This window comes from Antrostomus carolinensis, unplaced genomic scaffold, assembly GCF_000700745.2.
Source record: "Antrostomus carolinensis isolate BGI_N321 unplaced genomic scaffold, ASM70074v2 scaffold11459, whole genome shotgun sequence".
In the NCBI taxonomy this organism is placed as follows: Eukaryota; Metazoa; Chordata; class Aves; order Caprimulgiformes; family Caprimulgidae; genus Antrostomus; species Antrostomus carolinensis.
In genome coordinates this window covers 21,759-44,854 of record NW_010339249.1, presented here as the reverse complement: position 1 = coordinate 44,854, position 23,096 = coordinate 21,759, and the positions used below count along the sequence as shown (strand labels likewise).

The 23,096-nt window shown below is 39.1% G+C and overlaps 1 protein-coding gene across 1 annotated transcript in view; it reads left to right on the top strand.

Moving 5' to 3' along the window:
* Positions 1 to 408: 408 nt before the first annotated feature.
* LOC104531005 (glutamate receptor-interacting protein 1) overlaps positions 409 to 23,096 on the top strand; it is a gene marked incomplete at its 3' end in the record, with an annotated part of 41,059 nt that continues 18,371 nt past the window's right edge. The window contains exons 1-6 of the mRNA XM_010175773.2: positions 409 to 457; positions 2,348 to 2,483; positions 3,432 to 3,577; positions 6,604 to 6,687; positions 7,554 to 7,629; positions 8,983 to 9,128. Of these exons, the coding sequence (XP_010174075.2) occupies positions 409 to 457; positions 2,348 to 2,483; positions 3,432 to 3,577; positions 6,604 to 6,687; positions 7,554 to 7,629; positions 8,983 to 9,128 (637 nt within the window). The remainder of the gene's footprint in view (positions 458 to 2,347; positions 2,484 to 3,431; positions 3,578 to 6,603; positions 6,688 to 7,553; positions 7,630 to 8,982; positions 9,129 to 23,096) is intronic.

The following is a 23,096-nucleotide window of genomic DNA, read 5'->3' as shown; positions in this document are numbered from 1 at the left end:
AACTCTATCCTAGCAAAACCAGGACATCCTGAGAAACAGGTTATACTACTGAGAAATACAAAGGAAGGTTCAGTTTGGGAGGTGAGGGAGAGAAGGGAATTTTCCTTTTGAGTCCATATCTCATGATCAAGTAAACTCTGAATAAACAATTGTGACACACTGACCAGGCACCTCAGGTTGTATCATGGGTACAAATGTACAGTATTTGGGGGTTGCAGTAGGTACCATGCCTAACTCTTGTAATGCTTATGAATACTTGCAGTTTTTTATAAAACTGAAAGTAGCATTTTGGTCCATAGCATCTTCTACAGCTGTGCAACATGTCTACATGTTCAGATGCAAGTAATCACATTTGTTCTTTCTGAACTGTCAGAAAGGCCAGAATCATAGAAGCTTACTGTCTTCCAAATGACACCAAATGATGATTTGGTGTCGGCCAAGTTGGAGAATGTACCAGGTAGCTATGCTACTGTCTGCTTCTGAATGAATAGAGGCACTTTTTGAACAGTCCCACAGTCTCTTGTAATCTTATCTTTTTATAAATACACTTTACACTTTTTAAATACTCACTTCAACAACTCATGCTGCTAACTGAATACGCTGCAAAATTTTTTCTTAGTAGAAGCTTTATAAGCATAGGAGAATTATTGCCCAAACACTTATTCATGCTGTATAATGGTAAAAATGTGAATAACATAAAAATATGAGGTCATCATCAGAAAGAGCCTATCAGCCACCTAGAGAGGAGCAGGAACAGTGCATAGGATGATACATCTGCAGAAGATTCAGCAGTTAACCCTATTAGACATACTACCAAGGTTTACAGGATACTCCATTAGGACTGGAGGGTCTTCTAAATGCTTTCCTCTGCACCATTATCTCTGTATCGCTCAGGTTTGGCAGTTCTCATTCAGGGCAGCTGTTCTCCATCTGGAGGTCAAGACGTATTGGGAACAGGCTGCCCAGGGAGGTTGTGGAGTCTTCTTCTCTGGAGACATTCAAGACCCGCCTGGACGCCTTCCTGTGTAATTTTGTTTAGGTTCCTGCTTTGGCAGGGGGATTGGACTGGATGATCTCTTGAGGTCCCTTCCAATCCCCAACATTCTGTGATTCTGTGATCTTTTTGGTCATATGGAAAGGTATTGATAGAGCCTTCTTGCGGTTTATATAGTGCTTATTCTAGACCTTACTGGTGAATGTATGAATGTATACAAGGAACTTGCTTGGTTTTTGGGTGGCTTTTCATCTTTAAATCTCATGCTGCCACAGCAAGATTGCTAGCGCAGTGCAGACATACTGTTTGTTTACAGTGCATATATGATGTTTGTATCCGACCAATTCATCTAAAAGCTGCATATTGATGCTGAAAAGGACCAGAGAGATGGATGATCCATCCAGGATTTCATCATTTCCTAGGTGGATCTTGAGGACTTCATGCATTTTTCCAGGAGAGCTGGGTAGCTGGTGGTTTTAATAGGTCTTCACTGGCTGGAAGCATTGGACATGAGGTATTATTGCCTCGTGGCTTTCCAAACAGTTACAGCCCTGTGCTTGTCCAGCCATGTGCAATAAGGACATCTCTTTTTGAGAGCTTGAGGCTTTCCATTGCAGGTGACTGATATTTTTTGAGGTCTATGGGATTAGTTTGGCATTTTCCAGGAATGATAAATGCAGGAGAGGGTGTCCCAGGCAGCGTGAGGGAAATTTTATATACACTTATGACTGTGAAAGCCCTTCACTTACTTTATACCTGTTCTGCAGGGATTTCAGAGCTACAGTGGAGATATATTTGTGTAAGAATAAGGAATAAAACTGTTAAGATCTACTGTATTTAATCTGCATCTGGATTCTTGTTATGTTCAGTCGTTTTGATTAACACTGACATCAACTAGTGGCCTCAAAGTGAGTCTGAACCTAAAATTTTCTAGTACTGTTATATCATTGTGTCTTTTACCCTTGTATTTAGTTAATTAGTTGAAGTACTTTATAAAACATAGAGTTCAGAGGGAGAAAGGAGAAAATGAGAAAAGATAGCACTTTAAAAATGGGAAACAATTTTTAATACAATGTTGTTTTGCCAGACTTCGTATTTACAGGCTCCGTATAGTATACTATCACAGAGTTGTAGTTTTTAATAACCTTTTACAGAACATATGTCTCAGATTTATCTATATGCAGAGCCTTGCAGACAGAACTTGTGAATTGTAACATAAAGAATCTCCAGATGTACACATTATTTCTTATTAACATACACAATAATTTTCTTGGGAAGTAGGTGCCATTTTAGAAAGGCAACATCTGTGTTATCACTTAAATTTTAATAATGCCGATAATTTTCTTTCAACAGAGGAATTCAAGGGCTCAACAATAGTTGAATTAATGAAAAAAGAAGGCACCACCCTAGGGCTTACAGTATCTGGTGGAATCGACAAGGATGGGAAACCAAGAGTATCTAACCTTCGTCAAGGAGGAATCGCTGCTAGGTAACCACATCTCAAGCCACAAAATGCATTATAAGATGTGATTGCTTCAGAAATACGTACCGCATCAGAAAGGTCACTAACAAATATGTGACTAGATGCATCTATAATGGCAGCCCGTCAGACCGGAGGAGCTCAGGGAGAAACAGCAACAGCTGGTCCCCCTCTTCCCTCAAGGCTACTTTAGCAAAAACTAGAAATACCAATGACATATTTAAAAGTCATCATAAAAGTAATTAAGTTCCTTCTAAATTATATACATTTTCTCTCTCCTTTTTTGTATCATTGAGCACAAACTTGAGAGAATTAGCTTGAAAATACTGACAGGAAAAAGTAAAATTGAAAACCTAACTATAGTATTGCCATAATTTAATTTAAAAACTGTTCATCAACTGGTTTTAAGATTAAAAAGAAGTCTAAAGTCATAGCTGCCTTGCTTGCTACTACAGTGGAAACAAAAAAGCTGTTATTCATGAGTGAAACAGGTCAAAATATAAAGATTAAGCTAAATCATTCCAAGTAACTGAGCAGAATTCATGCTTTTGGGCTGTGGCCTATCTCCTGTAGCTGTGATGTTAGCTGTGAAAGCAACTAAGATCCAAAAAAAATCGTTTTGGATGCTTCTCAAAGAGAGAGAGAAAGATGGGGACATGAAGAAGATGTTTTTCTAGATCCTGTGCTCAAACCAGTCAAATCATCCAAGTCCTTTATTGTACAGCTGCTTTTGTACATCAGAAATTAATAATGCAACAATGATCTTCTTTTTATATTTAACAAGCTAGCCTGGACTAAGATCTTAAAATACCACTTTCTGTTTGAAAGATCAACTTGTTTTAGTGTAGATGAATGGAAAAAATATTTCTTATCGTCACTATTCAGTAATTTAAAGGATTTCATTAGTTTGGGCCAGCAGATCTGTATTTAACAGAAGGAATATGTACTTTTCCCTAGGAGTGACCAGCTGGACATAGGCGACTACATCAAATCTGTGAATGGAATCAACCTGACCAAATTTCGCCATGATGAGATCATCAGCCTGCTCAAGAATGTTGGCGAGAGGGTTGTTTTAGAAGTGGAGTATGAGCTGCCTCCAGTCTGTAAGTAATGGCAGAGCAAACTGAAGCCTATACAGAATAGCAGATGTGTTTTCATCAATGAGATGGGCATGGTTGCTGATCTTCATTTTTGGTAGACACACCTGCAAGAATTGTGTAATTTAAACAAGAGCTTCTCGCTGAGCAGGATTGTCTTCAAAATACAAGTTTATGCTGACACTGAAGTCACAGAGTGCTACTGAATGTTTTCCTCGCCTCTCCTTTGCTCTTTCTTTTTGTGCTTATGTCTATGGCTGTGTCTGTAGGAGAAAATCAATGGGAACTGAGGCTATCAGGTGTGAAGTAAAAACTAGAGAAATGATGAGTGGAAACCTGGGACCTAAAGTGAAGGAATGAGTGCCAGGTGGCTGGCTGGCACCAAGGGGGCTGCACTAGTCACACCTTTGAAGGAGTATGTGCTCCTTCATGCTTCCTACTGGAGGGAAGAAGATGTGGTTTGCTGCTTTGTGGCCAGAAAAATCTCTGGAGGCAGCTAGGAAACTCTTGTCTCCTTAAATAAGGACTTCCCTTGCAAAAGAAGAAAAAACATCCATCACTCTCTTTGGTGCTTAAAAGAGGAGGAATTCCCCATTGCTTTCTAGCAGCTGGAGATTTAGCCTAATTACATACTTGGTTGCTTTATGACCTCCTGACAACCACCTTACTATGATTTGTATGTTCTCTGTTGATTAGTGTTCATTTGTGGTAAGGGAACTTCATGTTCAAAAACACAGTTTTTGAGTTAAAGAAGTCAGCTGAGTCTGGAATTATTTTTCTGGAGACGTAGTTGTTTTAAGAGCGTTGTTTTGCACGTACTCAAGTGGGCTTCCTTCCATTTCATCTGCTTTTGGTGTATGTGCCACTCTTGTCCACTGAAACAGGATTTTCACATGCTAAATTATGGAAGCAATCATAGTTTTTCTTTAAGTCTTTGGAATTTCTGACCCCTTCATACAAGCATAGCTAATAAAAGTTGGAGAATATTAGCAGTCTAGTTGTTCCCATTAACTTCTAGTGAACAAGCTAGACACAGCGCCTTCATCGTAAGCAGAAGTTTTCCAGTAGGTCACGCGGTGAAGTCCTGGCACCTCCTTCCCTGCCCCATACATAATGAAGTTCTACTTTTGGTCTCATGGATACCTATTCAGAGAGAGGACTGTCATGGTTTCAGAGTGGGGAAATGTCAGTACTTTAATAATGATGGATTAAATCAGGCTGAGCACTCTCCCTAGTGTTTCCTTCCCTGTCTGGCAGTGTTCACAGCAGGAGCATCCAACTGCAATTTTCAGCATGAGCCACCTTGATGTTTCAAACTGGAATGTGAGCCATGCCTGCCTCACATCTACCTTTTGTTGTTGCTAAAGGTTAAGGGCTTGTTTCCACTCCCAGGCTGTGGTTTGGATGGAAGGACAGCCACCTGAATGGTTGTTGCCCAGGTAGAAGGATGCTCCATGCCATTCCTCGCTGCTGAGCTACAGGCTTTGCTTGTCCCCAGTGGAGGTTACAAGCCACACCAAGCAGATTAGGAAGCACAGATTCAGCTTGAGCTACATCCTGGGCCACTTTCAGTTGATAGGAATGAAGGCAAAAGCTGCCTTCTCCTGCCATGCTTTCGTCCTCTTCAGGCAGTAAAACAATTCTAGCTGGAAAGGAATCAGCCACATGGACTTCAGTAACAGAGTCCTGATTTTGAAGCTGTTGCAGGAATTACTGCAATACAAAGAAATGCTTTGGAGGGCCATCTTTTGCCTGTTTTCCTAAGGGAGTGAGATTTCTGCGATTCCAGAGGATTGTTCTTCTGGTTCCCTGCGGCAACTTTTTTAACAGGTAATTGAAAGATTAAAAAAAAAATAAATAAAAGTGCATTACAGCACCTTTCATGGAAATAGACACTTGAGCAGAAGAGAGTCTCAGACCAGAGGAGTCCTCAGTTGGAGAGGCAAGCAGTGCTGGGGAGGTACCACTTCTCCTTGGGGTCACTTATGGGTGGCAGCATATCCCTCCCCATCTGTGTAGCCTGTGGTGTCCATGGCCCCATCAGGGTATCCTAATGGGGACCAGGGAAACTGATTATTGCAGGCAGGAGCATTAAAGGACATGAATTTTCATTAGTTCTGCTGCTCACATAATATTTACTTTATAGAGGATTTTTTAATCTTTATGCATGTTGTGCTGTTTGCAGTATCTTACTGGAAGCTGGGAAGTGTGAGTGTGTTTGATTTTGCCCAGTGTCCTTTTCCCTTTGGAAACCCTCGCACTCTGCCAAAGTTTTTCCTGTAAAAGCTAAAAGTAAACTGGTCGTTGGTCTCTTAGCAGCAGTAGTTTCAAATTCTGTAAAATGGATTATCACACCCAAATGTGTTGTTTTGTGCGTTAGGCTTCTAACCTCCTGACCCAGCTGTGCATCATTCCTCTAGTGCTTACAGGGAAAATACTGAGTCAACTAGAAGTTAAAGATTTTTACTCACTTGCCAATGATGAGAGAGCGTGTACATTTTGAAAAAGGAAAAAAATAACAAATCCTTATGATACAAAAGACTTTATTCATCTTAATCCAGCAATCTGAGATTAGAGATGCACCCTAAAAATCTCAACTGTGTTGACTTTAAGCAATCCACATAAATGTTTTCATGGCTGAACAACTAACTCCATAGGTAGCTTTTTAAGAATTTAATTTGTCATTTTTGTTCTTACTGTGTGTTTCCATCTTTTCTAAGTCTCTTCTGTAACTATAAGAAAAGCAAAATTATGCCACGATTTAAACAGTAAGGCTCAAATTCCTTGTCTGTTATATGCATCTGTGGCTATTTTTCCAAACCATTGACAATCTGCAAAATATCTGGCCCAAAATTCTCTCAAGATGATGAATTGTATTTAATTACAGGTCTTTAATCTGACTGTTCTGTAGTAGAGTCTTTCCAGTTATATGACCAGAACCACAATAACTAGCTTAAATTGGAAGAAATGTGTGTATAATTAGAAAATAATTAAGTTCAGGAATTTTTTTCTTCTCTTTTTTTTCCTTTCAGCTGTACAAGGATCAGGTCTCATCTTTAGAACTGTGGAAGTTACTTTACATAAAGAGGGGAACACTTTTGGATTTGTAATAAGAGGTGAGTTATCATTAAATGTGAACTGGTCTGTATTTTCTAAATTAGAAAAAAAAGCAGTAAGTGTTTGTTGCGCTAAGAAATTATTTCAAGATTTATAGCTTACAGTTTGTAAAAATCTCTGTGATTTATATATTACTTTTTCCGTACATTAATGTCCTGCTTTTATGAATTGCTCTAATTTTTGTTTATGGAATAACAGTAATTTGTCAACAATGACAAGAACATTACAAACTTTGCTTCACATAAGACCAGATTGTGCTACCACTGAAATCAGCAGGAAGAATGTAGTTCTTGAAAAAGATTCACCCATAGTATTTGTATAAATTAGATATGAAATCTGATTATTCATGCTGATAGTCAGAATTGTACAACAAAAGTATTATCACTGGCTTAGAGAACACAAGAAAACATGCAGCTGTTAAATAATACACCCGAGTGATGAATTATTAGTTTTTTCAGGGAAAACTATTCTTTTTATTTAATATATAAATTCCTTAGTGGCCACTCATTATTCTGAGCATACATGAAGTACAGATGTTTTTTTCTCTGTACAGCAAACATTGCAGAACAGTAAGTTTTCACATTGAGGCCAGATTTGTGGAATAGAAGTTCTAAGAAAATAATATATATTTATTAAGAATCACTCTGTAGAAATATTTTGAAGAATCATCTATACCATACAGTAGGTTGATTTTATTTAAGATAAAATTCAGTGGAGGTTCATATTAATGACTTGGCCATTTTTTGATCTTCTTAGCCCATCTGTAAGTGTACATTTTGCAAGATTTAGACTTGCCTCTTGGAAATGAGCTTTCATAAAAAACATAAAATGAAGGTGTGCTTTCTCTCACTTTTTTCTTTTCTAGGTGGAGCACATGATGACAGAAATAAATCTCGTCCTGTTGTAATAACATGTGTTAGACCTGGAGGGCCTGCTGACAGGTACAATTCATCTTTCTCTGGAGTGGATGTGAAAGAGAAAGGGAAAAAGGTGGATTATTTGGGACAGAAATTGGGATTTGGAGTGAAGTAGATATATTCAAACCTGTTCCTTTGAAATTCATGGTTTTGTAAAAATACTAACAGTAATAGGCAACCACAGAGGCTTAGCACATCATGGTGTGTGTGTGAACTTTAATTATGTTGCATGTTTCAATACTTTCCCATTAAACACTTTCAAAAATCAACCTAAAGTAATTAGAAAAAATGCAATAGGTCGGAGTACCTTTTTTTGCAGCCTGCAGGCAACTGGTGTAGCTCTTAATTATGCTTTTTATACTCTAACACCACAATCTCTTTCTTTTGTACTTCAGAAAAATTCTGTCATGTGTTTGGGTGTTGTTGTATTATTATTTTAAGACATCTGTAAGTATCTGCATGTAGGTTCACACATAACTTCACCTGGACAACTTCTGAGTACAGATTTACGCTTTGGCCCAATGAACATATTTGTATATAATACTATCTTGTATCTGTATAAAGAAAGAATATTCACGTTATATGTATGAATTATATTTTCAAAAATGCCATTTGTGTCCTTAAAAAATTAAAGAAACTTAAAGGGCTATTTCTTTAAAGCAGACTTATTTTCTGTAGCCTATGTTGACATTTTCTACCTTGGAAATATTAATTAAGAAGCAACATTTCAAGAGAGCATTTGTCTTTTGTCCCTTCGTTTCTTCCCACCCTCATCCCCCTTGCTTCTTTGTTTTTATCTCTGATTCTTGAGCTGACAATGTTAGTACTTCACTTGCTATTATAATTCTGAATATGTTACAAGGTATGCCTGGGAGACAGTGTACATTTATAGCCAAATTATTTTTAGGTAGGAAAAAAAGAAAAATTGAATTATCCAAGTAAGAGATATTTTTTAAGAAAATCAGTAAATGGACATTCATATTTTGCAATCTTTTTCTGCACCCATGTGTTTGCACTTCGTATTTATTTTTAAGAAAACAGCAGAGGAGGAGGTGTTTATGTATGTATGAAAGAGTTGTGTGGACAAGGCAGAAAGAAAGCATATGTTGAAACAGAAGCTATACTTAGTTACAGTTTAACATGATTTTTATTATTTAGCTATGTGTTAAGCCATTTTCCAGTTGCTGACTTTTCAATTAAAGCGATTTCCTTTCTGCTGTGCCCTCTGAATGTTCTCACTGTCAAAGTAAATGTTAAGTGTTAAGGCAAGATGGATGTCAGAGAGGGTGTGAGAGAATTGCTTTGCTTAAAAATGGTATTATCTCCAAATCAATTTATCCTATACTAATAAAGATCATTCCTTTAATCTCCCCTCAGAGAGGGCACAATCAAGCCTGGGGACAGACTGCTGAGTGTTGATGGGATCCGGCTGCTCGGAACAACACATGCTGAAGCCATGAGTATTCTCAAACAATGCGGACAGGAGGCGACTCTGCTGGTTGAATATGATGTCTCAGTGATGGGTAGGTTGAGAAGTGGGACTTTAGTTCTGGGAATCATCTGGGATGTTTTGCTGCTTGTTCTTGATGAGTTATTTCAGAAGTGATTGTGACCTGTTACGCTCCTAGTAGCACTGCTATTCCCTTCTGCACCGTATCATTAATCTTGGGTTCATAAGGAGGTGAGCAGTATTTTACTGTAATTTAGCATTCTGACATTTCATGGTTTGTAGGGTGAAACCATAGTGTGGATTCTAACAAAGTAACTTTTCCAGTGAGTAGTTTATAATAAAGGTTAATGAAGTGTAAGCATTTCTATGTCACATGAAAGAGGGGTTTACTTGCTCTTACAGAATTCTTTTACCTTTTGTCAGTGCTGCTAGGTGGCCAAGACATTATTAAAAAGTCACAAAACTGCCACGTAGAAAAAAGCAGGGAAGAGAAAATTTGTTAAGAAATGCAGAGATCGCAAATCATGATTTTATCCAAACTTTGATTGAAGTCACTAAAGATATGGGCGTTTTTTTGGAAAGTTGAGGAGAGCAGATGATTTTTCACAACAGATTTGGGATTTAGTTATTTCCATTTGTTTTAGAAGGTGTCATATCCTCTCCGTTTTTGCAAGATACAGAAAATTCATGGCAGCAAGAAACAGAAATACTCACCAGTCAGACTAAAATATTTCTTTTCTGTTTGAGAACCTTCCTCTTCTTTTCCTCCTCAGTTCCACAGTCAGATTTCTAGCATAGCAGTAAAGCAGCCTCATAGGAATTTGTGAAATAGCACTGTCAAAATTCAAAGCCTTGGGAAAGATTAATACTTAGAAGAATAATGTCAGATATTTGTTTATTCTGCAACAGCCTTATTTGTTCTTCTCCAAGACATTGGGTTTTTTTTAAATTTTATTTTATTATGATATGTATCTTATTTTATTTAACTATCAAGAATGGAGGGACAGGTTTGCATGGTGTCTGGCAGCCCTGCTGGGCAGTCATGCAAGGTTCGTGTCCAGAAAGGCGACAACAGTTCAGCATCTGGGCAGGAATCTCCCATGTAGGAAATGGAAAGGCAGAAGATCTTGTAAGAGAATTAGAGCTGAGGTGTTTTCATTTATTTCTTCTCTTTCTTTGTAAGATGACAGATGACCAAACACTATCTACCACCACAGTTAAAACCAGATGCTTCATACTCCACTTTCTCTCAGAGCAAGATCTCATTGAAAAAAGAAACCCTGGCTTTAGGGAGCCAAAGTTCCCAGCTAGGCTTTCATTTCAGACAAAAATCCCATCCATGTTCTCCTGAATCAGCCTCAATTTCACTGAGGATCTTTTAGAAATCTTTGCAGGTTTGTGTGAGGACAAGACCACAAGATGATGATCTCTGTTGTGCTCTAAATTGCAGGTTGTTCAGGGCAGGAACCTTCTTTTCGTTGTTATCTGGATAGTGCTCAGTGTAGCACAATACAGATCTTACTTGGAAATTGCAGGCTTGTAAATGTACAGGCAGTACCTACCAGTGGGTCTCTTCATATCAGTCTCTTTGTGAATGAACTCTGTTATCTCGCTTTTGTTCTCAGTAACAAATCTGGATTCATGTGTTATCCTATGGAAACTTAAGTAGGTAGAAGAACCTGAGACTTGTGGAGTCAGAAAGAAGAAAGGAAAAGGGAATCAAACACTGGGAAATGCATAGGATGGTGGTCCTGCAATGTCTACGAGAAGAAAGGGGACCAGTAGGCTTTCTAATGCATTATGATTTTTTTAAATTTTATCTATCCTGCAGTAGGTTTTGGTTTTATCCAGTTTGCATGCCCTGCACAGTTTTCTGGCAGTGGTATGAAAAAAAATCATCAGGAAGCTTTCTTTGCTTTTTGTAGTTATGTTATGAGTAGAAAATGGCCCAAAGGCTCAAAAATCATTAATTCCTGGCCCAGGAAAACAGTGCTGATTTGAATCTTCATTTGCTTCTGTTTAAGAGCAGTGAAGTCAAAATTGGGAGTAACATGAAAGGGAGGATATGACCCATGAACAGAAATTTAAGAACTACAGAAATGTTACTCTGTTCACCAACTCTTATGTTACCCACAAGACTAGCTATTTGTACTGCCTCCTCAGGGTTGATGTGAAAATAGGCTAAAACAAAAGGAAGAGCATAGGATTAAGTGGCTTATCAATAACTGATGGTTGAAACTATTTTAGTAGTTTAGGCTGCTAATTGGGGGAGCAGCCCAAAAGTTATATAAAAGTCTGATGCATTTTGTAGGATTCTCCTGATATAAACTCTCAGTAGAATGTCTTACTCTCAGAGATACAATTCTACCATTACTTGCTTTAATATCTTTTCTGTTAGCAGATGGTTATATCCTGTAGAGTAGCATTCCATGTGGCCAGAACTGGAAAGAGCCATAAAATATGTTCTGATAGCATGAAATTGGAACTTGATTTGAAAAGGTTACACTAGATGAAGAAAATAATCCTGAACTATTTTTCAGCTACAGTCCTGTAGTGTATAACTGACTTTTTGTACTCCTGTAGGCATAAGCTGTTTCAAAGGTGCTATATTTCTCAAAGTTTATTTCCTTCACCTGAAGTCTTCAAGAGATCAGCTGGGAAGCTTGTACATTTTACTGTTTCTGGAACCTAGACAAACTGGAGTAAAAAAAGTGTCAAGGGGCTCCGTGCAGGGTAGGAGATGTGGCCAGTCCCACTGAACTCTCTGTGGTTACCCTTGTGCTTGCAGTCCTGAAGTGTCCTGCTCAGCTGGGTCCTAGGATATAAACTTGTCAATTCAGCTTCTTGGAAGAGATGACATTAGCTTGTTGAGTCTTTTTTTTTTTTTTTTTCCCTGCTGAAAACATTTCCAGGTTGGTGTGTGGAGTGTACTGCTGTATTGTTTCAAAGAGGCTTTGAAATAGTAGGAGCTTGGAAATACCAAGATAATTCCTGAAGAAAATAGGAAAACATGATTTCTAAGAAAATATTTTGTAACCTGATAAAAGGTACATTTGGAGTTGTGGAGATAACAGTCTTCCAAATGTCTTTCTGTTTTCCAAAACACCTGCTCCAGTCATGAAGCAATGTGGTTCCTTGTAGATTCCACAAGGAACCTAGGTTCGTTGTAGATTTTAGAGGAAACTACCTGCATTTTTTAATTTTGTGAGGTTTTAATAATGCTGTGCTTCAGTGTTTGCAGAGGAGACGGATATGGTGACTTGCCCTGCGCACAACAGTGTGGAAGTAACATAAACTTTCTGAACTTTGTCACTTTTCCTTGTAATCCTTACACCTGAAGTGTCCAGCCTTGATGGTCATGTGGATCACCTATTTTCATCCAGTGTCAGGAGAGGTCTGAATATTGCAGCTCTCTGTGCCGTATGACTACATCTGTACCCCTCATGTTGGGGAGGGGAAGGAGTAGAGACAGGGTGGTGGCTAGCAGTGACTTGCTGCCACCGCCAAAATTATTTTACAGCCTGAGTCTTTTCCTGTGGCAACCACACAGCAAACATTAATTCCAAGCTATAAACTTAGATTGGGAAGACTGAAGTTCTCACTGTTTGTCAGTGGTCTGGGTGAAGTGTCCTAACAAGCTGCTCACAGCTTGAAAGCTATAGGTCAGGCATCCTCAGTTAGAGTGAGAATGAGAATTACAATGCAATGCTAATAACAAGCTGCAAACGGAGATTCACCCTCCCTGTGTCTAAAACAAGAAATAAAAGTTTATCCCTACATGTACTTGGAAGAAGAGCACGTGCAGTTTTTCCTGAATCTGCCATGATGCTACTGGGCTCTCTGTTGTCCCTGTAATTGGAGTTCTGTCTGCTTGGGTAATCTTCCATATTTACTCTGAAAGGGAGCATTCAGAAAAGTTCAAAGGTAATGAATACCTTGAGTTTAAGTTCCAGCCCATAACATTTCTGTGTAACGCTAGTTCATAAATTGCTGCTGCTGAGCTTTTGAGCAATCTACTGTTTAAATATTGGATGTTCTTGCTGGAGTAATCTTTGAATCAAGGATACTGTGGTTAAGCAAAACTAGTAGCTACTGCCAGGACTTTGGCACAAAAGTGAGCTTTTGTTAGCTATTGGCACCTCAGATTCACATCATCTTTCTCTCATCTCTTCACTGAGTGTTTCTTAGTTCAAACCACTCTGTGGTCTTCAGAAATGAAGGAACATATTGCGCATTCAAATTTCGTATGTTTCTCTGGCTTCTTTAATAGTTCTGACACTTATTTGAGCCAGAATAGATTTGCTGGAATGTGGCACCCTATAATTCTCTGCAAAATAGATATGGTCAGCATGTTTTTTAGTCCCAAGCTACCAGAGTCACCCTGATAGAGGGTTAACTTTAACTGGAGCAACACTGTCAATTTTCTGAACTCAACATTTACCGCTCATACAACTTCCTAGAAATATTAGAAAGACTAGAAATGATTCATGCAATCATTTGCTAGTAAATCTGACAGCAGTTTAACAAACACTGTCCAAGCCTTTTGTCTCCAAGTTCACCCAGTCAAAATAAAAACCCAAAACAAAACAAAAGGCTGTAACAGTTTTATGAGAGTACATTCAAAGAAATCTTGCCTCACCTTTCAATAATTCTGCCTGACAAGAAGAGCACTAAAGAAAGCTTGTGTAGTGTAGACAGAGTTAATTTGTGATCCAGCGTAGACTTTCAGTAATTTGTGCAAGACAAGAAATAGAGGAGAGAAAAGAACTTACAGGCTGCCCCTTAGCTTTCATAAAGCAGTATGACTCAAGCATATCCAGAGCTCTGGAGACCTTTAAGATCTATGGAGTTTTACAAGACCAAGGAACAGGAGCTCTGGAGACTCCAAGGATGGACTCAAGATCCTCATAAACCTTATAAATGTTGCAAGACCTTGAAAGTTAAAAGGAAGTCAGGAAGCCTGTAGGATTCCACAGTGCCTTTTTCTTTCTATTTCTTTATAAACTTAAAATTAACATTTCCCTTGTCTCTTACAAGTCTTTGACAGAACAGATAGGTAGTGTACTTTAGCATTTGAGTGCAACTGCAGCTCTCCTGGCTGTCATAGAGCAACAGACCTAGATCCCTTGAAATTCTAAGTACGAATTAGTTACTTAAACCTTTAAAGAACGCTTCCTCTCTTATGTAGCTTCAGAGACAGATTGAATGAAAATTCATGTGCAAAGCAAAGGTCACGATAGTTGAAGTATTACTGTACTTTAAACACTGCTACACAAACACATACACAAATTATGCTAGAAGACAATGTTTGAAGTAAAAAAGTTGTGTGTGCCAGCTGGGAAATGTCAGGGTTGAGATTGTCTGCTCAGCCTCTTTCTGGCTAGGTGTGCATGCGGTACAGTCACAAGACCCACAGGAGAAATAATAACCTTTTTATGCAGCTATTCATTTTGAATTTTCTTTCTGTCTTCAGTATGTGACCACAGGCTTATCGAAGGCACTGCCCAGATCCTTCTCTGAATGCAAAGTTATTAATTTCCAAGTGGTTTTTCCCTGAGGCCCTAATCCTTCCACAGTTTGAATGGCAATATGCACATCTCAAGGAGAAAATCTTGGCGTCCCAAGGTCATTCCAAATGTATTGGCTCTTTCTTAAGGCAGAAGATGACATAGACATATCTCTCTCTAACAGTTTCAGAAGTATCCACTTGCAGATGTGGCACTAGGTAAAACACATGGGATTTTTTTCTGTCTCCTGGAGGCCAATGCACAATTCACATTCACACTGCGCAAACTAAGCAGATACTTAAATCTACGTGCAATGGCACGTTAGTCTCTCATCTTACTGTACAAGTTCCTTGTTTATCAAACATGCTATTTGTGCTTTCTGCTGTCAGTGCCAGATGCCTGCATCAGGGACGTTAATATGAACTGGCAGTCAGGCATGGATGTATACAATAATTAAGTTCTCTTTTTGTAGTGCTAGCTTGTTAGGATTTCATGTACCAAAAGATACATGTTTTGGGATATGACTTATCCTTGGCAACAAAAGAGGCTTTTTCCTTCAGAGAAGTCTGAGGCTTCTCTGATTTTTTTCTGCTATTGAGTTTTCTTGCTTTCAGGACTGCTTTTTTGCAATAGCAAGTGGGGGTAAGTCCTTTTAACCCTTCATCTGTCATGCTGCTACTAAATATGACTGTGGTGGTTGAAACCACAGGTAGACCATGCGGTCCTGCACTCACTATCCCCCACCTGGAGAGATGGGAACGGAATCACAACAAAGGGCCATGGATTAGAATGAGGACAGGGATGGCTCACTCACCAGTTATAGTCACGGGCAAAAAAGACTCAACTTGTGGAAGAAAAATCAATTTAATTAATTGCCATTCATCCGAGTAGCACAGTGAGACATAACAACCACATCTTAAGACACCTTCCCCCCTCCTCTCCCTTCTTCCTGGGCTCAAATCACTTTGCTCCTGATTTCTCTACCATCTCCCCACCAGCGGAACAGGGGCAGGGAATGGGGGTTCAGTCAGTTCACCTCTGCTGCTCTTCCTGGCATGAAAGTCCAGGAACAAGATGTTCCAAAGCAAACTTCCCATGGAGTCCTGGACCTCTTCAGGCTCCCAGCTCTGGCATGGGGACATCCACAGGCTGCAGATGGGGCTCTGGTCCAGCGCACCCCCTCACCACCCCAGCTCTGGGGGTCCACCCCTGGTCTGGCATTGAGTGTCTCTGGGGTCTCAATTCAGTCACACCTGCCCTTGGGCTTGGCTTTCTGCTCCAGCATGGAGTCCTGCATAGCCTACATGTGGGTATCTGCTCCACCATTTAATTTCCATGGACTGCAGGGGACCTCCTTTGCCTTCTCCTACTCCATGCTTATTGAACTGGGTGTCTGAGGTTCTGTCCTCCACCTCCTTCGTCCTGGCATCGAAGCTCTATCTTTGCTAGGCTGATGGTTGTCTTTTGTTCAGGTCAAATGGCCTCTCCTCCAGGTTCTCTCCATGTTTTTCTTTTCAAGACAGTCCTTCCCCTCACAAATACGGATTCACAGAAGCGTTTCTCTATTGCTAATTAGCTCAGCTTGGACTGAGGCAGGTATGCCGTGGAGTCAGGGCAGCTTCACGAAGCTTCTTACAGGGTATCCCTTTCCCCCACTACCAAACGTGACCCCCCCAAACAGAAACCCAACACAATAATGACATGCTGACTTTACTGAGTCTTATCATGAGCCTATAAAAAGATTGATATCTATCAGTAAGCACCAGTGCCTGCTTGCTTACCTGCTTTAAGAGGAAGAGATATACTTTTTCAACACCTCTTGAGATAAATAGGTAGCATGGAAACCTAAAAAAAAATAGGCATTATGGTTTAAAAAAAAAAGTCCAGGATTTTGGGCTGGCAAATTCAAAACCCAGCTCTTGATTCATCAGTATTTTGTGTGATCAAGAGGTACTGCTGCAGACTGCTGATAGTGCTTGCAATTGGTGACCAATACAGTTTAAATGACCTTTTCAGCGTTTACAGAAATTTTGACAGAAAGGGAATCTGGTACTTTAAAGCAGCACTCCGATGTCTTGTCCATGTTACATGACCTTCTTCTCTTTCTTGCAGTTCCCTCTGCCACCCAACTGATTCACTGCTGACTCCCTCACAAATTACAGTGCTTTGTCTTATGGACAGGACACTTGTTTCATCATGGGGACTGTTCATTAGTGAAAGAGGTGTGGAATGGGGTCTTGTAAGAAAATGACATTTCTCTGTATAACAGATGGTATCACTGTGTTGCATAAGCAACTGTCAATTTGTCATTTGTGACCAGTGGGTTTCAAAGTTGTTTGGTGACAGCGGAGAACTGTAAAGGTTCAGGATCCCATGTTCCTTCATGTCCTTTTCATGCAAGCATGATAATTTTTTTCCACTGTTCTTTGTTCTTATCCTGGTTCTTAGCTGCTTTACTATCTTTTTTTTCCTCAGCAGCTGCTTGATTTTCCCTTTCCTTACTGACCTAGTTTGAATCTTCTTTTCTAGAAGGTCCTAAATCCCCAACATGCTATTCCCTCTCCTTACAGCCCAGTTTATTCTTCTGTCTTTTGCCAAGTAAGGCTTAGGTAATTTTCAAACACATTTCACTCACACTGCTGATTTCCCTCCGTAAAGGCCTTTTTCAGTTTTCATCCCTGTTCTTCTTTAGCCCTTTCTCCTGTCCCTGTCTCTTAGCAAATCATTCCCAGGTTTCTTGTACTGCAGCTTCTTTTCAGATCGATCACATTCTCACTTCAGTTCCTCCCCTTCTTGCCCAAAAAATCCTACTCTCCCCTCCTCCTGACTCTTCTCTTGATTCTCTGTGCCAGATCTGTCAGGTAATGAAGACACATAGAGAACATGAATTTCCAATGTAAAGCCTACAGAATTTTCTGTATGGGGGAAAAACAGTATGATTTTCCCTAATGATGCTCTCAGACATAGCTGACCTGTTTCAGCTGAAATAAGTAAGGGAAGAAAAAAAAAATACAGCGTGAGAGAGGTAACCATCGTAAGAAAAAAAACATCACACCAAAAGTTTGAACTGTGACCGAGTTGTAAGTTATAAGCAATTAAAATCAAGATGTTTTAGTGAGAAAAGTCTATGATTCCCAAGTATACTTGCCCTATATAATTTTTTTACTCTTTTTTTCTCTGCCTGGTTATGATTTGTTGTTACAGTTTGATAGCCGTGTTGCTAGTAGATGATCACAGAAGGGAGGAGTTGTCATGTTTTACAAGGATTTCATAAATCTTAAAGATATTTCTTTCTTTACAAACTTCTTGATCATCCCTAAAGAGAAATAAATGGAGTTTAGCAGAACCATACAAGTTACGAATTACTCTAACAGGTCCAATTAACATTTCTCTCTAGTGCTTCTGAAACCATGGCCTCATTAAAAGCAGCTTAATAAACATTGCTTTGTATGGGAAAAAAAACCTGTAAAGGTGAAATGAGATGTTCCTGTAACAGAAGACTAAAAATACAATGTAATTATCGTAAATAACTAAGAAATAGTTGGGGAGTATTCTCTTCTAAGTTCCACTTTGTATATTAAAATATTCTATATTTTACAAACTGGTTACAGAGAGTAATGGACAAATTTGTCTTCAAAGACTTCTCAGGAAGGTGAAACCTATACCTGTACGCAGTTAGTCTGAATAGAGTACAATTCTAAAAAATCAATCTGAAATATCTATTTTATTTCATGATGGGGATACATTAAAGTAGAGCCTTCCTCATCAATCCTCCTATCTCCTCACAAAGGACATGGTCTGAATTTTTTAGGTGCTAATTAAAGGGTTTGGATCCTCAAATAGAAGCATCTTCTGCCTATTAAAAACCGGCTACTGTGCTTCTTTTAGTAAGTATTTAAAAACAAATGATGGAAGGGGGAGATTGCTGTAATAAACTCTCCTGACCACTGTCCAGGCTCCAAGCAAGCAGAGAGAAGGAGCAAATAACCCTCATATACATTTAGTAAAAGATGGAAAAAAAGGATTGATCAAATCTTTCCACTCTGCATGAAGGCTATCTAGATGTGCTATGAAATGCAGCATGGAAGAGAATTGTCATCTCTATTACGTGCTTATACCTCTGGTCAGCTGGAAGTTAGTCAGGAGGTCTTTCAGTAAGTTGGCTTATCTGTTACTTAGCATGCTGGTCAACAGCAGACTAACAAGGATAATGAAGTATCCTGATTTGTACTGGCCTGAAAAAAAACTTGAGCAGGTAACTGAAGTACTTAAATTCAGAGTGCAGGTGTGAAAGTTTTACAAAAAGGATGATAATTAAGCTTCTCAGAGATTAAAGTATCTTCTGCATATGCCATGCAATTCAATGCAAGAGAAGCTCTATAATCAGAAAAAAATCCAATTTAAAAAATTCAGCCTTGGATTTGGTTTAGTGGCACTGCAGTCATGCAAGAGACTAAGGAATAAGGGACAGATTTGATTTTCTTTATATTAGAGAGAACTCAGGCTGTAACCCTAGAAGTTGTCTCTAAAAGGGCCCATCTCTAAGGAAATAACAGCAGCAGCTAAGGCTCCATTCATGCCTCCATTCCAGGGAGAGGAAAGCACTAAATGTGTCCAAAAACTTTGCCGAGTGAGGTGTTTAAAAAAATCCAGAACTGAACTACTCCGTCCTCTTGCCTTATTTTCACTGTTATGATACACCTGACAGTTTAGGCCAAGGGGAGAAGACCCAAGAATTCTCAGATCATTTCCTGGAACACCTGTCTGTACTGGGTATAAACTAAGAGGTTAAACTGGGATGCAGTAGGGCAGATTTTCGTCTCTTTGCACTAAGGTTCATGGTTCATTCATCATTTTACAGAACATTTATGCTGAAAAAGGATGGATTTTGAAGTATGAATAGTTTTAGGTATTTTGCCTAAATAGTAACTATCCCAGTTAATGGTGTTCTAGTGCAAAACCGGTGTGAATGAGATGTGAAGCAGATCATGTAGTGTTCAGCACATGGGAGATGTGTACTGCTCAGAGAAGACAGTACTAAGGTCTGTGAGCTGGAAGTGTAGGTAGAGGGGAAAAAATCAGCATCTGAGCTGAACAAGTTTATCTTGAAATCAACATGGTTACTCAAAGATAATTGCACCAGTGCCACATCTTACAACATGATCTTGTTACACAGAATTATACTTCTGATGATGTTGCTCAGCTGTATGATGAATGAAATGTTATGTTCTCTGTGCATTTGGTATTCAAATCACATTCTCCTACAGAAATTTTAAACACCCATAATAACCTGTCTTTGCATCTTTTTCTTAAATGCATGGTTACCATGCTTTGTTCATTTATAGAGGTCATTTCTTAACCTATAAGCTCAATTTTTGTTAGAGTGGTTTGGGGAAACAGTATTGATGTTACACACTCTGTGTGTTAGCCTATGTTCAACCAAAAAAATCACTGGATTTTTTCTTTTTTTAATAAATTAATTGGTGACTCACATTAGTGGTGTTCAACCTTCTGTGAGTCTCATGATTTTCATTTGTAAGGAAACTGGTCAGAATATTCTGATAGCTGTTATGGATTGGTCATGTTGCTATTTCAATATAGATGCTGGAGGATCCTAACAAAATGATGTTTCTGTGATAATTGAACATGCATTCAAAATAAACCAAAGGCAAGCACCTGACTGCAGGTTTCATTTAAATCTTACCTGGTTTATTCTTGGAGGAGGAGAAGAGGGTGGCAGTGATTTTATGAAGAGTACTTATCTAGACCATTCACCAGTTTCATCTTTAATTGCAATTCTGACACTAGCAGAGAAGTCATGGCTCACTGCAGAAAAAAACAGAGTGTTGAGCCCTCCTGAAGAGATGAGTAATGAAGGACATGACAACTTCCCAAGGTTACAGGTAAAGCTGTGGCAAGCTGAGGTTTCTTCCTTCCTCTTATGTGCCTCCAGACATTCCTTCCCTGTCTGATAAAATTGCATTTTTACATGCAGAACCCACACCACTATAAAAGTACTCTTTTTTGGAAGCAAGTCAAGTTGTGTGCTGATCCAGACCCTCAGGTTACCTGCATGAAATTGGAAGCAGAGTAGGGCTTTGCCAATAGACGAAATTGGCTGTAGGGCATCAGAAGCAATAAGGCTCTGGGGAAAAAAGAGACAGACGATGGGGGAACAGAGATGGGGATGCTAATGAGGAAGAAAGGGCTTTCTAGGGTGAGATTTCCTTTTGTGTTACACACAGGCATCTATATTGCCTCTGTATTACAGGGTTAGTTTCACTTTTTTCTGACAGATAATCCAAAGGTTATATATATGAAAAGGTGGTAATATGTACACCTTGAGGCAGAGCTTTGGGACTTGTTTCATGTTACATAGGAAGTCCCTCAACACTTTATTTAAAAACTCCTAGTTGGGTTTTTCTTTATCCTTTATTTTATATCCAAAAGCTATTGCTGATTCAGGTCATCTTGCCTGAGCATTTAATTGAAATCTAAAGGCTTTGAGCAGCTTAAGTGTAAAAAAAAAAAAAAAAAAAAATGGACTGCAGACACAGTGAGCCTGTGGTTTCCTGTCTATCATTAATAGGATTTTGGCACAACATCCCCCATAGCTGCAAATAAAACCTAAAACAAACTCTCCCTGCAATTCCTTCTACCATTTTTTGACTGAGGGAAGCCACCAGCAACTTAAAACTAGCTGTTGTTATTCACATTTAACTTCCTCATTTTAAAATAAATTCAGGTATTAAATACTCTGGAATTGCATTTTTAGTTAAATGTATAGTTTTATCTTGATTGTTGAATATGCTCTGCTAGGTGATTCCCTCCAGATAATTTAGTTGTTCTTGCACGCACATGAAGCTGCATCTAATCCCTAGCCACAGCAGTGCTGCAGTGTGCTGTCATTGTCAGTGTTTAGGAGGAGAACAAGAACTACTGATTCTTAGGTCAGCCATCAGGTACCTTTCATGAAGTTAGCCTAAGCCTGGTCCAAGCAGGTTTGGCTCAGTAGGGAGACTCTCATGGATTTCAGCTGGGATTTAAAATAGGCCAAAATGATAAAAATCTAGCTTCTGTCCCATGGTTGAAGAGCTTTGCTCATAGGGAAATAAACAGCCAGAGCTGTGCTTCTTTGCCCTCCTCCTCAGTTCTTACCAAATGAACACCTGGTTTATACCAACAAACATGTTTTCTGCCTGCATAAAAGTCTTCTCGTTTAAACATTGTTTGCACCACTAAATCAATGTTTTATTTCATTGCCAGCATAAGAGCATCTGCTGTAGGGATCCTGCAGCCAACTCAAGTAGACAAGACCTGTATTATGAGGACTCTGATGCAGATTATTTAAAAATAGTGCTGGTTACACTGTTTAATTGCACTCAGTTACTATTCAGTCCTCTCCTGTCTACTAATGAAAAGAGAATATGCCAGACCCATTTTCACTTTGCCCCTTTGCTAAGATATTTCTCTTCTGGTACTTCAGCATTAGCATGGGAACAGGGTGCACATGCATGAAATTAACCAATTTTGCAGTAGGTGTTGTATGTCATCTCAGTTTGGATCCAGATCACAGCAAAAGTCTCCATCCTTGAGCATGCTACAGGGACTGTTAGAAGAACAGCCACCATGCGTTTCATTTTATTTGCTTTTTGACTTTCAACATAACAGACTGGATTTCAAATGTTATCATTTGATGTTCTAAATTATGGCGAGGCATTGGTGCTGCTGGTCTATTTCAGTGCATTCTGCCATTCTTCAGTTGGATACGGAATGTAGAAGTATCAACTGCTATGTTTAAACTAGAAAACAGCTGCAAAGGAAAAGCAAAGAAGAAAGGATGTGTCCTTTCTGTGCCTCTTTATGATCCCCCTTATAGGAGGAATAGCTTTTTTGACAATTCTGTAAACTGCCTCACAGTTAAACCCATGGTTTTAAGAACATTGGAAACTTCAGCAGTTGACGCTAAGGTTGCTCTTGTGGCCCTCTTCCACCTTCCACCAGGTAACTGCCTAAGTCTGCATTTTTAAATTTTATTTTATGTTTAAACACTTTCACGCAAAATTCTGCTGTTTTCAGGAATGAGTTTAGAGAAAGTTCTTTTGCCTGTTATGAGACTTTTCTTCGTGAAGATGTGTCCTTTTTGAAGCACTAGAATACAGACGTGAAATTCAGTAGGTACTGGTTGAGGGAGAGCCCTTTTCAGAAAAGTCTCTTCTGCTTATCCCAGTGAAAACCCACCCAGCCATAGCTACATTTGGAAGTCTTTAAAAGAAAACAGCTCGGTGTGCTCAGGAAAAGCAGCATTTTGTGATTACTTTTCCAAAAGTTTTTGTGTATATTGGGGAAAGTTTTTTCTTGTCTTTGCAAAGTTCCTTTCAGTTCAGCTCTTCGGGGATGGGAAATACAAGAATTAAAGATGCCCATGCAGACTTACTCAAATGCCTTGGAGCATATGTGTTATGATACAGATTTTAATTGGAATGATTGCATACATTTTTCCTCCATCAGTCACCTGCTGCACAGCACTAAAT